This window comes from Pteropus alecto, unplaced genomic scaffold (assembly GCF_000325575.1).
Source record: "Pteropus alecto unplaced genomic scaffold, ASM32557v1 scaffold20, whole genome shotgun sequence".
In the NCBI taxonomy this organism is placed as follows: Eukaryota; Metazoa; Chordata; class Mammalia; order Chiroptera; family Pteropodidae; genus Pteropus; species Pteropus alecto.
This window is the reverse complement of record NW_006436298.1, coordinates 3,755,043-3,775,356: the sequence shown is the minus strand read 5'-3', so window position 1 is coordinate 3,775,356 and position 20,314 is coordinate 3,755,043. Positions and strand designations below refer to the sequence as shown.

Below are 20,314 nucleotides of genomic sequence, written 5' to 3'. Positions count from 1 at the left end.
TGTTAGTATAGTACCTTTGTTAGACATAATTAACAAATCTTGCTATGTTATTTTTAAGGAGGGTCTATAGTTAATTTAGATTTCTTTAGTGTTATAGACTAGATTGTTCCCCCCAATAAATTCATATGTTGAAGCCCTAACTCTCAATGTGACTATAATTGGAGATAGGGCCTTTAAAGATGTGATTAAGATTAGATGCGGTCATAAGGGTGGGGCTCTCATCCTTAGAAGAAGAGATACTAGGAGCACATGCACATAGAGAAAAGGTCATGTGAGGATACAGCAAGAAGGGGGCTGTCTGCAAGCCGAGGAGGGAGGTCTCACCAGAAATCAAACCTATGGCAATCTGAACTTGAACTTCTGGCCTCCAGAACTGTGAGAAAATAAATTTCTGTTGTTAATCCACCCAGTCTATGGTATTTTGTTATAACTGCCCTAGGAGACTAATACACTTAACTTTTACCTAATGTCCTTTTTCTAATCCAGGATCTCATTCAGGATATCACATTACATTTAGTCCTCATGTCTCCTTAGGCTATTCGTGACTGTGGCAATTTCTCAGAGTTTCCTTTTATTTTTTATCACATTGAAAGTTTTGAGGAGTACTGGTTGGGTATTTTATAGGATGTCCACCACTGGAATTTTTCTGATGTTTTACTCATGATAAGATTGGGTTTATGGGTTATTGGGATAAAGACCATGATATAAAGTGCAACTGTCATTACATCAAGTCAAGGGTACATACTATCAATGTGATTTATGATGCTGATCTCGATTACCTTGCTGAGGTAAACTCCTCCGTAAACTCATTTTTTCCCTGCTGTCCATGTTGTATTCTTCAGAGGAAAGTCACTATGTGAAGCCCACAACTAAGCAATGAGGAGTTATGCTTCACTACTCTTTATCAAAAATTTTCACATCTATTTTTGCTTGCATGTTTTTCTCTCTCCTTCTACTAGTATTTTTATTTAGATTACACTAGATTTGGAGAATAATTTTGAGATAATTTGTGTTCGTTAAGAATTAGGCATTCTAGGAACATAGTATACCTATCAATCTCTCTAATAGGCTACAGGTTTCTTAATTTAAAAAAAATGTTTTCTAAGTGGTCATTTCAAAGCAACTACTACTGATTTTTGTATATTTTTTATCTGGCCACAATACCGAATTCTTAGAACTTTTTGTAGATAGTTTTAAATCTAGATTTGCAAATAACTTGGTTTCCGCCATTTTATAGATAAGCAACTGCAGAGAAGCTATTGAAGTTTGTTTTTTTTCTTTTTTCTTTTTTTAACCAAGCTGATGCTTGAGTCCTACTTCATAGTCTAGAAAATCTGGAAGCCTAAATATGACTGACATTTTTATAGGTACTTTTGCTGCAAATGAAATAAAGACCCAAATAATTTCTGGAGAATTAGGGTAACTGTTGAAAAACATTAGGTACTTACTGCAATTTTAAGAAAGTACATGTAATACAAAAATCTCAAGCTTTTAAAGTCACTTCAAATAAATTCATCAAAACTATAGACATATAGAGAATAATGACATTATCAACTCCAAATATGACAACTGTGTTTTTCTTCTATGATTCTTCACTTTTGATACTGTTTAAAATATAAACAATTTTGTTTAAAAATTTTGACATTTTCTTAGGATTTCTAGCATATGTTTATAAACATCAATTGCATGATTCTTTCATCTCTGTATTTTAACTATGAAAATGTAATATTTAGGTAAAGACTTTAGAATTTTTAATTTTAAGACTTTTCTTCATCACTGATTACAAGTAACTTAGGGTTCTCTTTTTACAAATGTTAAATGCTTCTTTAGGAATTAAGAAGTTAAAGCTTTAAAATATCAGCACCTATGAAAAAGGAAGTGTGAGTCTTTTTTCAACATGAAGTAGATAGTAGAGGTGACACTAATTCATATGAAGAGACAGACAAACATGAATGAGTCCAGAGATCAAAGTATATATAAAAAAAGAAGTCCAAGAAAATGAGGTCACTGGCATTCTTTATGTCCAGCAGAGCAACACGGCACAGCAGAGATGACCGTGAGAAAAAGAAAAGCCTAAAGAAGAGAAAGAAATCAAGGAAGAAAAGTAAAAATGAAATAAGACTCAAAACGAAGACTAGAAACAGTGACTTATAGGAAGCAAAAAAAAAAAAAAAAAAGTAGACAAATGGCCAAAACTCAAAAGGCAGGTTTAAAAATTGGCAGAAGAAAAATAGAAACAAAAAATTTAAAAATATTTGAACAAGTGAAAATAAGTATAGGAAAATAGAGCATTAAGTAAACCAAGCAGAGAAGAAAATGCACATTGGCCTTTGAAAAAAGAAAAAAAGATGAAAATCTGTGGATTTTCTTTTACTGTTCGCAGTTAACATGGGAAAACCTCCTTTGTTCTGAACTTTGAACAAACGTTAATATTTTCCCCACAGTTTGGAGTTTTGAAAAGCCAACTCTTAAAAATAACTTGTTTCCGTCAGTGAAAAAGAAATCCTTATATTATAGAGTGTCTTTAATAAATATTGAGAATTGTTGGAGCAAATGTAAAAGACGTAATATTCAAAACATCTTCAGCAACATGGGAATGCAGTTTCTTGGCTTTTTTTGGGGGGTCTATCTAACAAGCTTAATAGTCAGCAGGACACAGGTGGAAAGATTTAAGAGCCTTTTCAGAATAAATCAGTAATATGAATTTTTACACCTGCCCTGGGTTTAACCAACTGCTCAGCCAATAAGATAATCTATGACAAGTGAATGAATAAAACAACACAGGGAAGATGGAGTTCCCAAACAAAAAGGCCCAGTAAGCAGCTGGGGTACATGGCTATCTGCCTGTCTCTCAAAACAAATCCATGCACAGAGCAAACTTCCCTAATGTAATAGAAACTTATTTCAGAGCAAACTGTATGAAAGCACACAGTCAATACCAATGAGTTTTCTTCATCCAGAAGAAAGACGGTAGAAAGAGAGGTGAAGTTGGGGATTGAATAGAGGGCTTAGAACTAAAATAATCACCTTTCCAGGGTCAGCAACTCTGACAAGACCTATTTAAGAAAGAGTCACATTGGTTTTCTGCAACACTATTTATACTCCTGCATAAAACGAACACACTAACTAGGGAACCTAGTGTATAATCACATTCCTTCTTGCTTCATTTTACCACTACCTTAGAATTTGGTTAAGAGAGAAAATGGAAGCAAAACATTTACATTACACTAAGCTTATAATTCTATGTTCTCCAAAGTGATGATATTCTTTTGCTTTCTATTTAAATTGTACTTACAACTGATATCTCTTCTCCTTTTTCTTTTTACTACTAGCCTCGGGGAAAGACCAATATTTTATTAATGAGGCATTACTGGTCACTGTAAAAATCTCAAATCTCAAATTTATTTTATTTCAGAATGTTAAGAATATGACACTAACCACTGCAACTTATTATGAGTTAACTAAGAAAAGGTCATAAGAACTGTCAAACATAGAAATGGCATAAATTCCAATCATTATCTTGATAGATTTACTGACAGTAGTCAAATCTGGAGAAATCAATTCCTAAAAATATCGATGAGAACACTAAAACATTTATTGAGCACTGATTATTTCAGACACCCTGCTAAATACTTTAAGAACAGGATCTCATTTAATCTACACACTAACCTACCAGGAAGGTACGATTATTATTCCCAGTTTACACTTTAAGGACCAGAGTTTGAAAGGATATATAATTTGCCCAAGAACACACAGCTAGTAAATTCTCAAGTTGGGATTCAAATTCAGGTCTGACGCCAAATCCCATACTCAGACAACTCTACTATTTATATTCCTATGAAAAATTATGGGTAAATGTGGCAGAAACTTCTTGTTCAAGTGAAGCAAATTTTAAGATAACTTTCCAATTTTTAATTATTCATATACTACCAGAATTATAATATTATGGATTTAGACTTAATATCTTCCATGTCTTAAAGGGGACTAGATGATTTTTGACAGAGTTAACAAAGTCCTAAAGTCACTTGTTTTACCTTATTACTATAGTTTAAAATAACAGCACTACATTATTTGAAAATATGAAAAATATACAGACTAGCTCAGAGAAATTGTTACAATACAAAATCACAAACAAGAAATAAAAACAAATAGAATTAAACTACTGAGCCACGCAGAGGCGCTGTGGCTATTTCTAAGATCTTGACCTACGTTACTTAACCTTTCCGTGCCTAAGGTTCTTCTCATATAATTTAGGCAGAAGAACAATGTTTTTGTATAGGTTTAGAAAAAAGGTTGATTGGTGCTTTTTAAATGTTCAGTAAAAGTTAGCTTCCTACTATACCTTTTATTTCTACTAAAAACAGCTCAAGCCCAACATTTTACTTATCATGGTCAACTGGATTATTTGCATACAAGGAACAGAACACTGTCATTATGTTTAAGTTGATTATCTGCATAATACCACAGAGAAAAGAGGATATTAATAATTCAAATGGCAGGTAGTAAAAGATTATTAATGAATGTCTTTGGAACAGGATTTTGTGCTTTGTATTTACATGTGGCCATTCTAGATGCCCTGGGGGATTCACATCATATAAAATAAGTGAGAGGTTATCTACTCTGTGACTTTGTTAATCCTTTGCATTTTTGTTCAGTACCAGAGAGATGGAAAAAATTCTGATCAAACTTCTCATAAAAACATTTATATGACTATACAAAAAACAGCAATCAAATATCCTAGATTTTGTTCTTTTTTCTTCCTCATGCTACTTATTTTCCACATGTGATCTTTTCCATCTCTTTGAAGGTAGGGGGTCGTCTAAAGCCTGATTATTTCCTTTTTGGCACTAGGGCCGCAATTCAGGTAGTGGCCACCTGTTAAATAATGGGGCCTTTTTATTGACTCCATGGTCAATTGTCTAAGTTTTTTCCAGGTGTGGTTAGCTAACAGAAAATAATTATAGCACACTATCCAGACGCTTAAGCTTTTAAAGTAAAAATATGTGTTGAACAATAAAGGCTCGACTTGCTTACCAGATATTATATAGTATTATATTGCTACAATAATTTAGCAGTGAGGTATTGACACAGGAAACAGGAATATTCAGAAAAATCCATGTAAGATAATGAAACAGACTAAAAAATATACATAAGACCTTATTAGATGAAAAAAGACATTTTTAATATCAGTGGGGAAACATACTCAACTGTGGTGGTTAGTAATTGAGAAAAAAAAATAAAGTTATAACATTAACCTAATGTAATACACCAGATCAGTTCCAGGTGGATTCGAGATATAAATTAAAAATAAAAACGAAACCATAAAAATACTAGACAAAGCTAGAACTAGGTATTTATATAATCTTGGGATTATGAAGACCTAAAGAGCGACACTGGGTAGAAAACATGAAGAAAAAGACTGCCACATTCGGCAATGCAAATTTAAAACTTCATGTGAAAAAAACAAACTAACAAAAATCTCCATAAACAAACTGTAATGCAATGAAAAGCTGGTAAAAATATTTAAAACAAAGAATAACATTCTTAATAATTAAGAGCTTTTCTAAATTAACAAGAAATATATAAAATCACATTAGGCTATGTAATTAACAACCATCACAACAATGATGAAATATAATGGTCAATTAACATATTTAAAAAGTTCAACTTTACCAGTAAACAAAAAAATGCAAAATAATACAAAGTAGAAAATGGCAAAGATTAGTGTATCTATATCTGTTATCTGTGATATATTACAACACATACTTACTCATGTAATACCTCAAGTAAGGAGAAACCAGCAACTTCATACATTGTTAGTAGAGATATGTATAAATGATTGAACTTTTTATCTATTGAATGCAATCTAGCAAAAATGTCATCAAAGGCATACCTGAGCTGACAGAAAGCAGAGTGGCTGGGAGGAGGGAACTGGCTGGAAAGGGGCATGAGAGAACCTTCTGGGCGAGGTAAATGTTCTGTATCTTGGCTTGGTGGTATTTATATGGGAATATACAATTGTTAAAACTCATCAAAGTGAACAGATACAAACTGTGTATTTTCTTATATTTAAATTACAGCTCAATTAAAAAAATTTTAAACACACTTGACTCGGCAGTTTCACTTCCTTTAGCCTAAGGAAAGTGTTTAACTACTGGATTGTTAACTAATGAAAGCTTATAGTAAAAAAATTGGATGAATTTTTCCATTCTTAGAAAAAGGATATATAAAAGCATTAATGATGCTTTTATATTTGTGAAATATAAAATTACTAGTCATTTTTGTGTCCTTTTTCAATGTTTTTATATATTAAACATATATTAGTTTATTTGAAAAATTGGTATGATAATTAGTATTAATTTTACCTAATAACTCTATGAGAGAAAATGACATATTACTTAAAACTGCCTTTAAAGAATACAAATTTCACCTAAAATCTTACTAAATTTCACCTGAAATATTACTACTTGGGTTTTTCCATCCTGTAACTTCATGTAACTTCCAGACATGGTTACAGTATCAGAGTGCTTGTTGACAATTTCCTGATTGCCTGTGCATGATGGCAACCTTCATTTTGTACTGGCTTTGTTGTTATCTGGAACTACCATTGTGAGATGCCTACTACATTGTGCTAATCCCAAGGATACTTGATCTTTAAACTTTCTTTCCAACAGAAATAAACTACTTCTGCCTACATAGCATGGCGTTTATCTGTTCCAAAATGCTGTCTGTTAAAAAGAAAGAAAAAGTCTGGAGAGAGTCCACAATCTGACAATATTCCTAGCATAGAAAAGGTAATCTTGTCTACTCTTCCCCTCTTTCTCTATGATTGCTAAATTTACAGTCACTAAAACTCTATTAAGCCTCAACATTTTGTAATCTGGATTCAGCTTAACAATATGCTTTACTATATACTCTTCTCGTTTTCTCAGCAGATTTACAATAGAACCATCAAGCACTGAACATATCTACATTCCTTCTAGGTTGCAGATAACATAACTGAAATAAGTTAACATTCACCTTTTCTTTATTTTTCTTTGTGGTTATTACAAGAGGACTGTATAACTAACATTCTGCCAAGTTAATTTAGGATGTTTATTTTGTGCTGCTTGAGTACTTTGTCGAGCCTTACCACTGCTACCCCAGTACCATGCACCTTTCTCCCTCTCTCATACCTAATACTTCCTGAGCATTTCCTAAGAGTCAGACACTGTGTTGACTACTTTACATGAATTATCTTACTTAATTCTAATAATAACTCTGAGGTAGGTAGTGTTGTCTCCACTTTACAGGTGATGAAACTGAGGCTTGCAAGAGAGGCTGCTTGTTCAGGTCATTGTCAGCAGGGATCTGAACTCAGGTTTAACAGTCTACTGTATAATCAGGAGATATTCCAATATGTGGGATTAGAGAGAGCTGCCATGATGGTGCATTTCTTTAAAGGAATGTGGAAAGTATTTCAAAGATGACAGTGGGTGATATATGCTGTAACCAGCTCTAGAAGACAGATATTATTTAGAATCCAAGGTCTCTTAAAGTCAAATTGAAATTTAACTTACTGATTATTACTTCATGATGAAATCATTTTGGTAAAAGCTGGTATTCTGGAAACAGCGTGGGCTACTTAGTGTGACGGACAGCCTCACCATTTATTACTGTGTGACTCTGGACAAATAACCTAATTTCTTCGAGCCTCATCATCCTCATTTGTAGAATGAGAATAATAATTATCTGATGGAGTTGTAAGAAACAAACCTGCCACAACAGGTCCCTAACCTACAAACCACATGAGGCTCTTATGGGGGTTAATGACAGAAGACAGCATAAAGGTCCTAGCGGGGTACCTGAAATACAGCTGATCCTTGAACAATGCTGAGGAAGTGGTTTGGGGTGCCAACCCCCTTGCACAGCCAAAAATCTGTGTATAACTTCTGACTCTCCCCAAACTTAACTACTGCCGGCCTTTGCATCCAAGAATTCAACCAACCTCAGATTGAAAACAGTATATTCGATCTATAGTTAGGAATCTGTGGTTATGGTTGGGAATGCAAAAATACTGTTTTTGATCCAGGGCTGTGAAATCCAAGGATGTGAATCCCACAGATAAAAAATGCCAACTGTATTTATTTAAAAAAAAAAAAAAAATCTGAATATAAGTGGACCCCCGCAGTTCAAAGGTCAACTGTGTACTGCGTGCAAATAACTGCTTGGTGAATGAAATGGTGGGATCCAGAACCACTTTTATCTCCTACTTCTAGTAGAAGAGTCAGAGTAAGAAAGCATAAAAAGGATGTACATTTACTTTAAAGTCAAGTATAAGTGACTTCTATTCTGTCGATTATTTTGTATAATATTGTTAATTAACCCGAATGACTGATAATTGGCTAAAAATATACTTAACTAGTGGTTTTAAAAGAAATGATGAGATTTCACATTAAAGTAACTCTGCAGACATGACAAAACAAAAAATCTGGGAAAACAGAAAAGCTCCACAAGCAAAAATAATGAATCTAAACACAGACCTTACATTCTTTACAAAAATTAAGTCAAATGGATTATAGACATAAATGTAAAATACAAAAGTATAAAATTCCTAGAAGACTACACAGGAGAAAACCCAGACGTGGAATATTATTCAGCACTAAAAAGAAATGAGCAATGAAGCCATGAAAAGACATAAAGGAAATTTAAATGCATATTACTAAAAGAAAGAGGACAATCTGAAAAAGCTACATAGTGTATGATTCCAACTATATGACATTCTGGAAAAGGCAAAACTATGAACGCAGTAAAAAGATCGGTGGTTGCCACGGTTAGGGGGAGAGAAAGGGATGAATGATAGAGCATAGAGAATTTTTAGGGCAGTGAAACTATTCTGTATGGTACTGTAATGGTAGATATACATCATTATATATTTTTCCAAACCCATAGAACATTCGACACCAAGAGTGAATCCTCATGTATGGACTTTGAGAAGGATAATGATGTGTAAATGTAGGTACAATTGTAACAAATGTCCCACTCTGGAGCGAGATGTTGACAGTTGGGATAGCTGTGTGCGGGAGTCGGGGGCAGGGAGAATACTGGAACTGTATTTTCTGTTCGATTTTGCTGTGAACCTAAAACTGCACTAAAAAAGTCTATTAAAAAATTTCTTAAAAGAAATCTCCAGATTCATTTGGTTTCACTGGCAAATTCTATCAGATATTTAAGGAAGAAATAACACCAATTTTACGTAATCTTTTTTTTTTTTTTCCAGAAAATAGAAGAGGAATCATTTCCCTATTCATTTTATGAAGCCAGCATTTCCCCGATACGTCTACCACACAAAAGCAGAAGAGAAAACTATAGAGCAGCCCTCATGAACACAGACACAGATATCGTTGACAAAGTATTAGCAATTTTAATTCTGCAAAAATAAAAAGGAAAATACACTATGACCAGGTGGGGTTTGTTATGTGATTGCAAGGCTATTCAGGATTTGAAAATCAATCAGTTAGTATAATTTACCCTAGTAGCAGTCAAAGAAGAAAAACCACATGATTGTACCAATAATGCAGAAAAGTATTTGACAAAATTCAACATTATCCATGTTAAAAATTTTCATCAAACTGGAAGTTGAAGGGAATTTCCTCAACATAATAAAGGCATCTACAAAAAACCTATAGGATTATTTTAGAAGGAGAGTCTTTCAGACCCAAGAACAAGATTACTCAAAGCTGACGATCTTGAGGAGTTACATTGAAATTTGTTCCAGTTTTATTAACAACAGAAGCAAACCAGACTGTATTTTAAAAAAGTTTACGAAGGCAAAGCATTCTTCTAAAATGTTATTCTCTTTCACTGAACACTGCAAAATACCTTAATTAAGTCTTGAGATTCTAACAGCCCTAAAAGCAAGTTATAAAAATGATATTTACTTGAGAGTATAAACTGGAATGATATTTTGGGAGGGCCATTTTAAAACATTTAGCAGAAGCCTAACATCCATACCCACTGACTAAGAATTCCAGTTTTAGAAATTTATCCTGACAAAATTGGCAATGACAGAGATACAAGGATGTTCATTACAGTGTTGTATATTATAATGATAATAAAAAAAAGCTAGAAAGAGCCTAAATATCATCTAACATGAAGCTGATGAAGTAAATTGTGGTTAATCACATAATGAACTATTACATGGCCATAATACAAAATATAAAAATTATACCAAAATTATGCATGGCAAGGAAAAGTATTTACTATATATTGCTGAGGGAAAAAAGCAAGTTATAAAATTGTAACATTATATGATCTCATTTCTACTTAACATATGTATATGCATATAAATAACTGGAGGGGTATATATATGTTTAAGTTAATAGTATTTATTGCTGAGTTTTGGATCAAAGGTGATTTACTTTTTTTGAAGTCTGTAATTCTTTTTGTTTTTTTTACAGAAAACATCTTTTCCTTATATAATATATAAATAATTATTAAATATTTACTTGAGGCAACCATGCAACTGTTAGTGTTTTTCTAATTCTTATAATACTGAATATTGTATGTACTATGGGAAAGTAGTGGAAGGGAGAGAGAGAAAGAGAAAGAGGGAGGCAGGCAGACAGGTCTTTATAATATGTATCATTTTATCATATGTATTTGCTGTGAAGTTTTATGTTAATCTTATATTTAACAATCTGGAAAGAATTTTTAATGGAACATAGTAGTGAATAGTTAAAGTTCACAGGATCGCAATATACTCTCATAGATTTAATTTTTCTCTTCTTCTTGGAATGCTGATTTTGTTGTGTAAGGAGCAGGTGGTTTTCTTTTTTATGTCTCTCGATTGCCTTGTCAGACACAGCTCTCTCAAAACTTTTTTGGGAGCTAACCAAGCTTTATCTAAACAAACCCAAAATGGCATATGGACTTCATCCATGTGGTCATATGATTCCTTTGGCTGATGACTCCAGCCATGTATCTAATCGTTTTTATAAAATCCATGCTTGAAGAGGGATTCTATATGAGAGTGTAATGCTGTGGGTACAGGAATGTAGTGGCAAAGAGACCTGAGCTGCTACACTGGAATTTGGTGCCCAGCACTGCCACCAAGTATTAGCAGTATATATCCCAACAAAGAGAAGAATACTAATAATTCCGAGTGAAAAATTTCTGTCATGCATTTCAGCTTAGATCCACTAATAACACTTCTTTAAATGCCTTGTTAGACAGTGAAATCTGGGAATAATTATCAAACACCATATATAGTGTTTACAATAGAATCATATTTCTTTTCTTTCTCTCCCTCTCCCACTTTTTTTTTTTTTTTGCATAAAAAACAGAATGCTGCTGAATGGTACCCAAATGTCTGTTGTATACCATGCCAATACAGCAGCCCAGCCAAAAATGCGAATAGGACAGTTTGCCAAGTAAAAGAAAACATAACAAATTGGTAATGGTTTCTATCTTGACAGAAAATGAAAATGATCCCTCAATGTGTGGTCACTCATGTGGACACATAAAAATGTCTTAGAAGCAATCATTTTACCTCAGATAACAGACCCTGACAGTGCAGGACAGCACTGGCTGACTCTCACTTCTTAGAAAAGCGGCAACCGTGACCTACAGAATAGTCTGGAAGCCATGTAATTTATGCATAACACACATGCACATGCCATACACTCATAATGTTTGCTATAAATCATTGTGAATATAAGACTTCTTTTCTGAGTGGAGTATACTTTATGAGAGATGATCTAAATCACCAGAGACTTGATAAAGCTGAACTGGTTTATTTATGAAAAGAAATGGTGCTGTTGCTTATCAGGTTAGAAAATTCTGGTGGTGTATATTGCAATGAAAAGGCATTACATAAGGATCCAGGGATTATATATGGTTTTGTATAGTGCCTTGAACACTAAAAGTATAAGATGTTAGATAAAGCAGATACAAAACCATATGCAGGTATATAGAATACGGTTTCTGACTTTCTGTTTAAGAGACTGCAAGTAAAAGCAGCAATGAGCCCCCTGAAGACCTGGTAGTAGTTCCTTTAACATAGTTTCCCTTCCCTTACCACCTATTTTTGTTCCCCAGATGGAGAACTGGCCAACATCAGTGACCAGTGATTTTTTTCCCTATCTGGTAAAGTTTTCCCATTTGTTTCACTTTCTAATGAGAATGGAAGAACAATGATTGCATTGTGAAATTACATCACCAAAAAGAATGACACTTATAGAAACACTAATTGATATCTGAAGCTAATGAAGAATTCAAAATGAGAAAATACAAGGGGCTAGGAAGAACCTTGGGAACTTAAACGTTCTTGCCAAGGGGAAAGTAAATTTGAATCCTGTGGGTTATGAGTTTCAAATGGAAGTTCTGGGTTTAAATTTGTTGGTCACTTTCCTGTTCAATAAAAAAGGACTTAAATGGCTTATAAAAAGGTTAAAAAAACTTATTGAGCATCTAACTGCTCTTACAAAACACCCTCTTGATGAGTTAAGTGTAAATGAATCAGAAACACATGGGTCATATTTCCTTAAAAAATGCATATGGATTCAAAAATAAGGGGAAGAGGACTTGGCAAGACATTTTTGTGTGTGGTGACTGAACCCAAAACATTTGAAAGATATTTTGAGACATTCAAGGAATTCAAAATAGAACTAAACCTATCCAGTCATATAAAATACAGAAAGTTCTATGCAATGTGCATTTATCTCTATGGGTCAATCAACACTCACTGAACCTTTGCCTTTGGCACAGAACTGTGGGAGGAGCCAGCTTCTGTCTTTAAGCATCTTTGAATAAGTATAAACAAATATACATAAATAATAGAAACCTATTAAAAAGGCCCCAGGGCTTTACAAAAAATTTGGCATTATAACCCAGATCATATAGAAACTATATATAGAGAAATATATATGTACTTTCAGGGTCCTAGGGTAAGTAAGATTCACTCCATTCAAATCATCACCCCCTCAGCCCTTTTGATTCAAGTTATATAGTTGTTATAACTATACAGTTGCAGAGTCTTACTTGCTTAAATGTTTCTTAATGAGTGTTTTATGTTTGTTTGTTTTTTTTTTTTATGTGTGTCCCAGCAATCTTTCCTCCACCCTCTAGCTAGATTTGTGAGTGCTCAACAAATCTTGCTGACTGGTTTCCTGGAGGATGGGAGTGTTGAACAGAATTTTGAAATAAGGGAAAGATGCTGTTTGGCAGAGAGGAGTGAGGCTATGATTCTGGGTTGGGGTAATGGCACATGTGACAGTTCAGAGGCTCCAGAGGCTGAGTCATGTGTGGGGGGTAACCAACTGGCCTGCTTGCAGCCATGTGCCTGAGCCAGGGTGCAGTGGGAGATCGAGGCAGTTAGGTGTGGGGAGGCCTAATATACTACATGTGAAGTCAACTGGAGGACAGAGGAGTGTGATAAGGAAAAACACAATTCTTATTCTTTTTTTCTTTCTTTTTTGCCAGTATAGGATAAAGTGTTAAACACAGGACACATACAAGTCATTAATTCCTTTATTTCTTATCAGTGTCTTAAAAAGCTGAAAAATATCCAAGATAAAAATAAGTTAACTATGCATGTATTGCTAAGATCCTGTAGGTCATAAATCTGAAGAGGAACTTGGTAGGATTATGAAATGAATTACTGAGTTCTAAAATGTTTGTGGGAAAACGTAAAACATTAATGGTTTAGAATCTTTTAAGGCTGTTTTTTAGTGGCTTGTTGTTATTTGAAAGTTATTTAGGGCAGGGATAGTGTGTTTTCCACTGGCTAGCACAATGCTTGGTATATACCAAGCACTCAGTAAATGCTTTCTGAAGTAAAATAAAGGGTGCTGAAGCCCTATAATGATGAGGGTACGACTGAAGGTAACGTCTGAGGGAAAAAAGGGTTGATGTAGTAGAAATGACCTAACAGTGTCTCTGTTCTGAGCCTATTTGTTCATAGTTAATATAAAGAAATCAAAGCCCTTACCATCCTTCATCATCTTCTACTTCTGGTTCAGAAACATTATTTTCCGGAGTTTCAGCAATTGCTTGGGTGAGTTTAGATTTACTGGTTCAGCTTTTTTAGGGTCTGAAATAAGAATAAGACTGCTAAAATTTCTAGTAAGGATAAATATAATTTTAGAAAAAACACTTAACTTTGTTAGAAAAGAAAATATCCTATCAAGATGTAAAAACACTTAAATTTTTAATTTTGAAGGGAAATAATACTGCCTTCCAGGTGCAACAGTAATTGATATTCACAAACCTTGACGTTACTTTGTTTGCATTTGCACTGATATTTTACCTCAGAAATACATGACTATTTTCTTATTTGGAGAACATAAATTTGCTTGTAAAGAAGACACTTAAATTTAAAAATGCATGCTTATTATAAATAGCTAACTTTTTAATGTCCACAAGACAGGGAGGTACTTCATTAAGATATGTAAAACCTAAAACAAAACACCAACTAACAGTATGTTTCATTGAGCAGATTTTCAAAAATGTAAAAATATCAATGTCCGAGAAGGCTAAAAAAAAAGAACTCATTAACTGTTGAAAGCTGGGTAAATCGAAGTGATAACTTTAGAAAGCTATTAATATGTATTAGAAACTTTAAGATGACCATTCTCTTTGATTCTATAATTCAAATCCTGGGACTACATGTAGAAAAAATAATCTAAAACATAGAAAATGGCTTATGCAAAAGATGAGCACTGCAGCAACAGTCATATAAGTGGAAAAATGGAAACATGTTAAATGTCTAGCAATAAAGAACTAGATAAATTTTGTAAAAAGCAATGAATACACTGTTATTAAAAATTCTATACATGAAGCATTAAATTCTATACTACATTGTTATTAAAAATTCTATACATGAAGCATTAAATTCTATTGTTAATTGAAAGAAGTGGGATATAACTACATTAAGTAGTTTGTTTTTTTTTTAAAGGGACCATTCCTCTAATTTTTGTTTGGCTCCCATGCTCTTTGTGGGTAAGAAGAAACAACAAATGCTTATAATTTAGTAATCAATTGTCTTCTGGGTATACCTTAACAGTCTACTCCAGAATTTGAGTGGAGAATAGAAGTTAGAAAAAAGTTTTTATTCTAGAGTTTAAGAAAGTACATAATTATGAAGTGGGATATACCTACATATAAAAATCAAGTATCTAAGATATTGATACATTGAATTCAGTACTAAAATACATTTCATAAGGAAAAACTTGACTTGAGTGATAACTGAATATGTGAATAATAGATACAATAAGGAGTCACAATAAATTGTTAGGTTCCAGAAGTTATCTAGTAAATATCATTAAGACCACAGTCCATGAAAAGATTAAGTTTTGGTGGTCTAGAACCTAAGCTCAGTAAAGACAGGCAGTGCCAAAATAACTGCAAGAAACAAAGGTAGTTAGCTAAAAAATGATAGTGAAATGTGCATTATATGTTTCTTCAAAATTTAATGCCCACATAGACAACAGCTGAAAAAATATATAATACCATAGCTGCTGGATGAGATGATTTTTAAAGAAAATCTATAAATTCCTATAGAGTATCCTCATAGGCATTCTGAAGGCTGTCAAGTATGTTTGGGTTTAGATATTTTATCTATTTCTAGAGTATTAATTACGGGACTAAGCTCTTCAATAGTATTAACAGATAAAGAAAGCATCCCTTGGTTTTAAACCTTATTCATTAAAATAAACCTATTGCTTACAAACTTTTATTGTTTTTGCTTTATAATAAGAAAAAAGTTTATTGTAGAAATATTAGAAAATATATACCTATATCTACATTATATAAGTATATGTCTCCATATGCACCTTTGTGTTTCTCTATTTCTCTCTCTCTCTCTTTAGCTTAAAAGTAAACCCCACCAGTTTGTATACTTGGAAATGTCTTTTCTGAGGGCATAAAGAAAAATGAAAACAAAGGAGACTTTTTAGTGGAATGAAATGTTAAAACTTAGCAATTTACGCTAGACCTGAATCTTTTTCCTTGAGTTAAAGTGGCAAGGCAGCCTGTTTTTAGAGCCAGTTAATATGCTACTGGCATTTGTTCAAAGAAGGGGGGTTGTGACAAACAAAAAAATATCCTCTTGGCCTTGTTTAGTTTTTCCTATATTCAAGATTGGGCTATCTCTAGCTCTATTTTAAAGGCAAGAGAAGACACTAGGCAGAAAAACAAATATCACAAAAATAATGGGGCACAACATAGGGTGAAGAAGCTAGAATCTTCATGGAGGCATTTCTGATTGGCATCTACAAGGGAATTCGTCTCCTGGCTTCTGCTGAAGGAATGAATGGTCAACCACTTACAGCATCACTCTTTAGCACCATGAGAGCCTTCCCAAAGTAGAGAACCTGTTTTGTGCTTATCTGCACATAAAAGTCTCTCGACTGGCCTCTGTGCCTCCGGGCCTGCCCTGGGCCCAGTCTATTCTCCATACTGCAGGCAGGTTCGAGGGATCTTCCCAAACTGCAAATGAAATCGTAATGCTTCCTTCCTTTCATGGCTGCCCATTGCCCATAGGGAAAATCTAAACTCATTATTAAGGCTCAAAAATACTTTGCATGAGCTGGCTTCTGCTTACCTCTGATATATGGCTTCACTTCTCTCATTTAGTTTCCAGTCACACTTAACATCTTTTAGTTCTTTGCAGAGATCAAAGACTTCTCATATACTGTTCCTTTTGTCTAGCCACATATCTCCTATTCGACCTTCAAAGCACTGCTGACAAATTTTCTCAGAGTGGCCTTCTCAGATTCTTAGGACATGTAGGTCCTACTATTACACATTGACACAGTTCCCTGTAGCTAACCTGTCATAATGCTCAGCCCCTTTTATTAGTATTATTTGCTTATTTAATTGACTCTTTTCCCTGATAGCTCAGAAAGGGCAGGGATATAGCTACCTGTTTACCACCAAATACAGTGATAAGTACATGATACGTTCTTAATAATTACTAACTGGGAGGGAAAAAAGAGGAATGTATGAGTAAGAGTGATCCTTAGTATCTTCGGTAATATAGTCACTGTACTTGCTATTCAAAGGACTTTGTGAAAACAAGTTAATAATGTACTTTTTCTTAATTTCACTTGATGTTCCATTTCTTTTGAATATTGTATAGGTTAGTTATCTGTATTTATAATTTCCTATACCTGACTTCTTGTTGAACATTCCCTATGATTATTTTCATGCTAAAATTTGATACACAATCCTTCCCTATCAGTAATTAGGTGTCATTTATAACATAAATAGTTCCAGGCTTAGATTTTTTAATTTACTTTTATTTTGCCTATTTTATTAAAAACAACATGTTCTCATATATATACAGCAGCACCAAAAATAAAAGATTTGGGTCTGCTTCCCTAGCTTTTCATCATGAAGGGCTGTTGAGATTTATTTTATTGAGTGCCAAGTGCTGCATGTTATGTATGGTTGACTCCCAAACTGTTATCTCATTATTCTTGATTTGTGACAATTTTCTTATATTACTACTTAAAAATACAGGAATTACTTGCAATAAGCAGAACTTTATGATATTATTTACAGTAGAAGTCAACTAGTGGACCAAATACCTTATTTATAGGCAATGTACAATTTCAAGTGGATCTAACTAGTCAGCATGTGAGATGTAGGGTCAGAAGAGATCCCTTCATTTATAATCACTACTTCTCTGTTTCATAGCAGTTACTTAGACAAAGGTTCTACCTGAGTATCTGATAATATGTGACTTTATAAGGTTCTTGTGCTTGATATGGAAGTACGAATTTGAAACTTGAAAGTTTTAGGCTTTTCATCTAATATTGTCTGGAAAGAACTCTATCATCTGGACCTTTGCATGAGTGGCCAAGGTCCTTGTCACCCTATATAAATACATCCCTTTTTATTTTAAAAAAAGTAGTGCTTTTCCTGATGTATAATCACATTAGGGTCCATTAACAACACTTGAAGACAATTAAAAGGCAATGAATTACGTATGGATTTTACTTTGTAAAATTACCTGGTCTTCCCTGGAAGTTCCCTTCTTTGGCTGTTGCTTCCTCAAAGCTTCATACTTTTGTTTTTCTCTTCTGTATTCTGCAACAGCACCATCTAAAGAAGCCTCTTCCTCTGAAGAATAATAAAAATATTCTTACAATAAATAGTTAAAGGTTCTGTGCATTCATATTAATGTCTATGCTCATATCACCAAAGAGGAGATTATTAGAACCTGGGATTGGTTTTCTTTCCTCCATTTAACTGAAAAATCAGACCAATAAACTCCACCAGCTCCACAACTATTTTCTAGATTAGAAAGTGACTGATGTTAATTTATTGATTTTATAAACATCTTTATTATATACTATACTATTATAGTTGTTCCCACTTGTATTGAGTATAAAATCACCTATCTCACTTTTACAATTTAGATTTTTCCTAAAATTCAGTAATACCATTTTATATTATTCTCTTGCCTTATAAGATACAATCTTTCAATACTGGTTAATTTTTCAAACTTGCCACTTTTGTTCCCAGTTAAAGCAACAGAAATAACAAACAATTTCAATTTGATGGCATCATGAAATGTAAATATATTTATCTAACAAGTCAGGACAGTTACCAGAGGAGACAAAAATAATTTTTTTCACTAAATTACAAAACAAATGTAGGGATTTGATCCTGCAATAATTCTATATGAAGATTAGTTAACATCTGGGTTCACAGAATAGTTTTGCCTCAAAAAAAAACACCAAGTACTGCACTAACATTTTACAAAATCTTACATGTATACATATTAATGAAAATTTGTGACTTAAAAAAGAAAACCTATCTCTTCTCATCTTTGGTTGGCAAACCAAAATGAGTTAGATGTAATCAGGAATGTCAGTGTTCTCACCACAAACACACACACACACACACACACACACACAGTAACTATCAGAGCTGATATTAGCTTGATTGCGGTAAGCATTTTACAATGCCTGCTCTAGTTCTTAGTCTCTTGAGATTTTTAATTGCCTGGTTTAAGGATGTCTTTCCCCTCCTCCTATTTTAATTTCTAGCCCAAACGAACAGGCAAACAGCTTGAGAACAGCTGTGAGGTTGGCTGGCCTTTTATTATATACATCAGTGATACTTGGATTAAGCCTCCTAAGGTTCCATCTGGACTGAATGGCAATTATAACTCAAACACTTTTACATGGTACATATAGCCAAATGCAATGACATCTGCTGCACAAACTCAACTGTGTGAAAAATTTGCCCAACTCTTCTATTTCCTAATGGGTATATCATAATGGTATAAAGTACTTCTATTTATAGTGTGATCGACTATGAATGATCACGGCATATTCATTTTTCATGTTTTTATTTCTCAACAGTGTATACTGAGCTATTTTCCTCAGTTGTATATTTCAGTTCACTAATTCTCTGCTTAGTTGTATCTAATCAGTTTTTGAGACAAACTGAGTCATTGATTTTAATAATTATATATTTTTATTTCTATTTCTAGACATTCTACTTGGTTCTTTTTCAAATTTTCTCATGCTTTTTGATAGCCTTAGTTTTTTATTATGATCTCCATCCCTTTAAAAACATATTAAAAACATACTTGTTATGTTGTCTCTTTCAGACTGCTCTTTAGGATCCTTCTGTTATGTTTTCTGACTCTCTCTCTAGAGTGGTCATTTCTCTATGTGTTTTCTGATTTCTAATTGTGAGTTTATCTTCAGCTACAGCTTTATTTCCATCATGCTCCACAGGAATCCTAGGTACACAGTACTGTGTAAGAAATTCTATAGAGAACTTTTGCATTTGTTTCTACCAGGCAATTAAAGAGTTCCATTGGTTTAGATCATTTATTTTCCAAGTTAACTTCTTGGCTTAGGATTCCTGTACCATAAAGATAGTATACATTAAACTTTACAGCCATGCTTCGTAGAAATTTAGAGTTTTCATTTTGATTTTTTTATGACAGAGTTTTTTATCCCCCTCCCATACACAGTTCTGAAAAATGACAAGCTTCTTTGTGGCCTTCCTGACCAGGTGGATAGTTTTTCTAATTTCTACCTCTCTTGACCCAAGGCCATATCTCTGTCCAAGTATAAGATTAAAACCCCAGCTTCTAGCTATTAGAGCCTACATCTGGTTCCAATATCTCTCTGGGCAACTACAGTGTCAGCTTGCCCACTTAATGCTCTGGTTATGCTTCCCTTTTGTTTCTGGTACCTGGGAATTTATTTTATTTTTCTTCCCTTTTCTTCTCTTCCCTTCCCTTCTCTTCCCTTCCCCTCCCTTTTCTTTTTCCTTCCTTTTTTTCCTTCCTTTTTTTCCTTTCCTT

The 20,314-nt window shown here is 33.6% G+C and overlaps 1 protein-coding gene across 1 annotated transcript in view; it reads right to left on the bottom strand.

The window, feature by feature from the left end:
* The window catches only part of CWC27 (CWC27 spliceosome associated protein homolog), a 169,412-nt gene that overhangs the window by 10,245 nt on the left and 138,853 nt on the right, over positions 1-20,314 (bottom strand). The window contains 3 exon segments of the mRNA XM_015590307.2: positions 13,970-14,050; positions 14,052-14,071; positions 17,996-18,105. Coding sequence (XP_015445793.1) covers positions 13,970-14,050; positions 14,052-14,071; positions 17,996-18,105 — 211 coding nt within the window.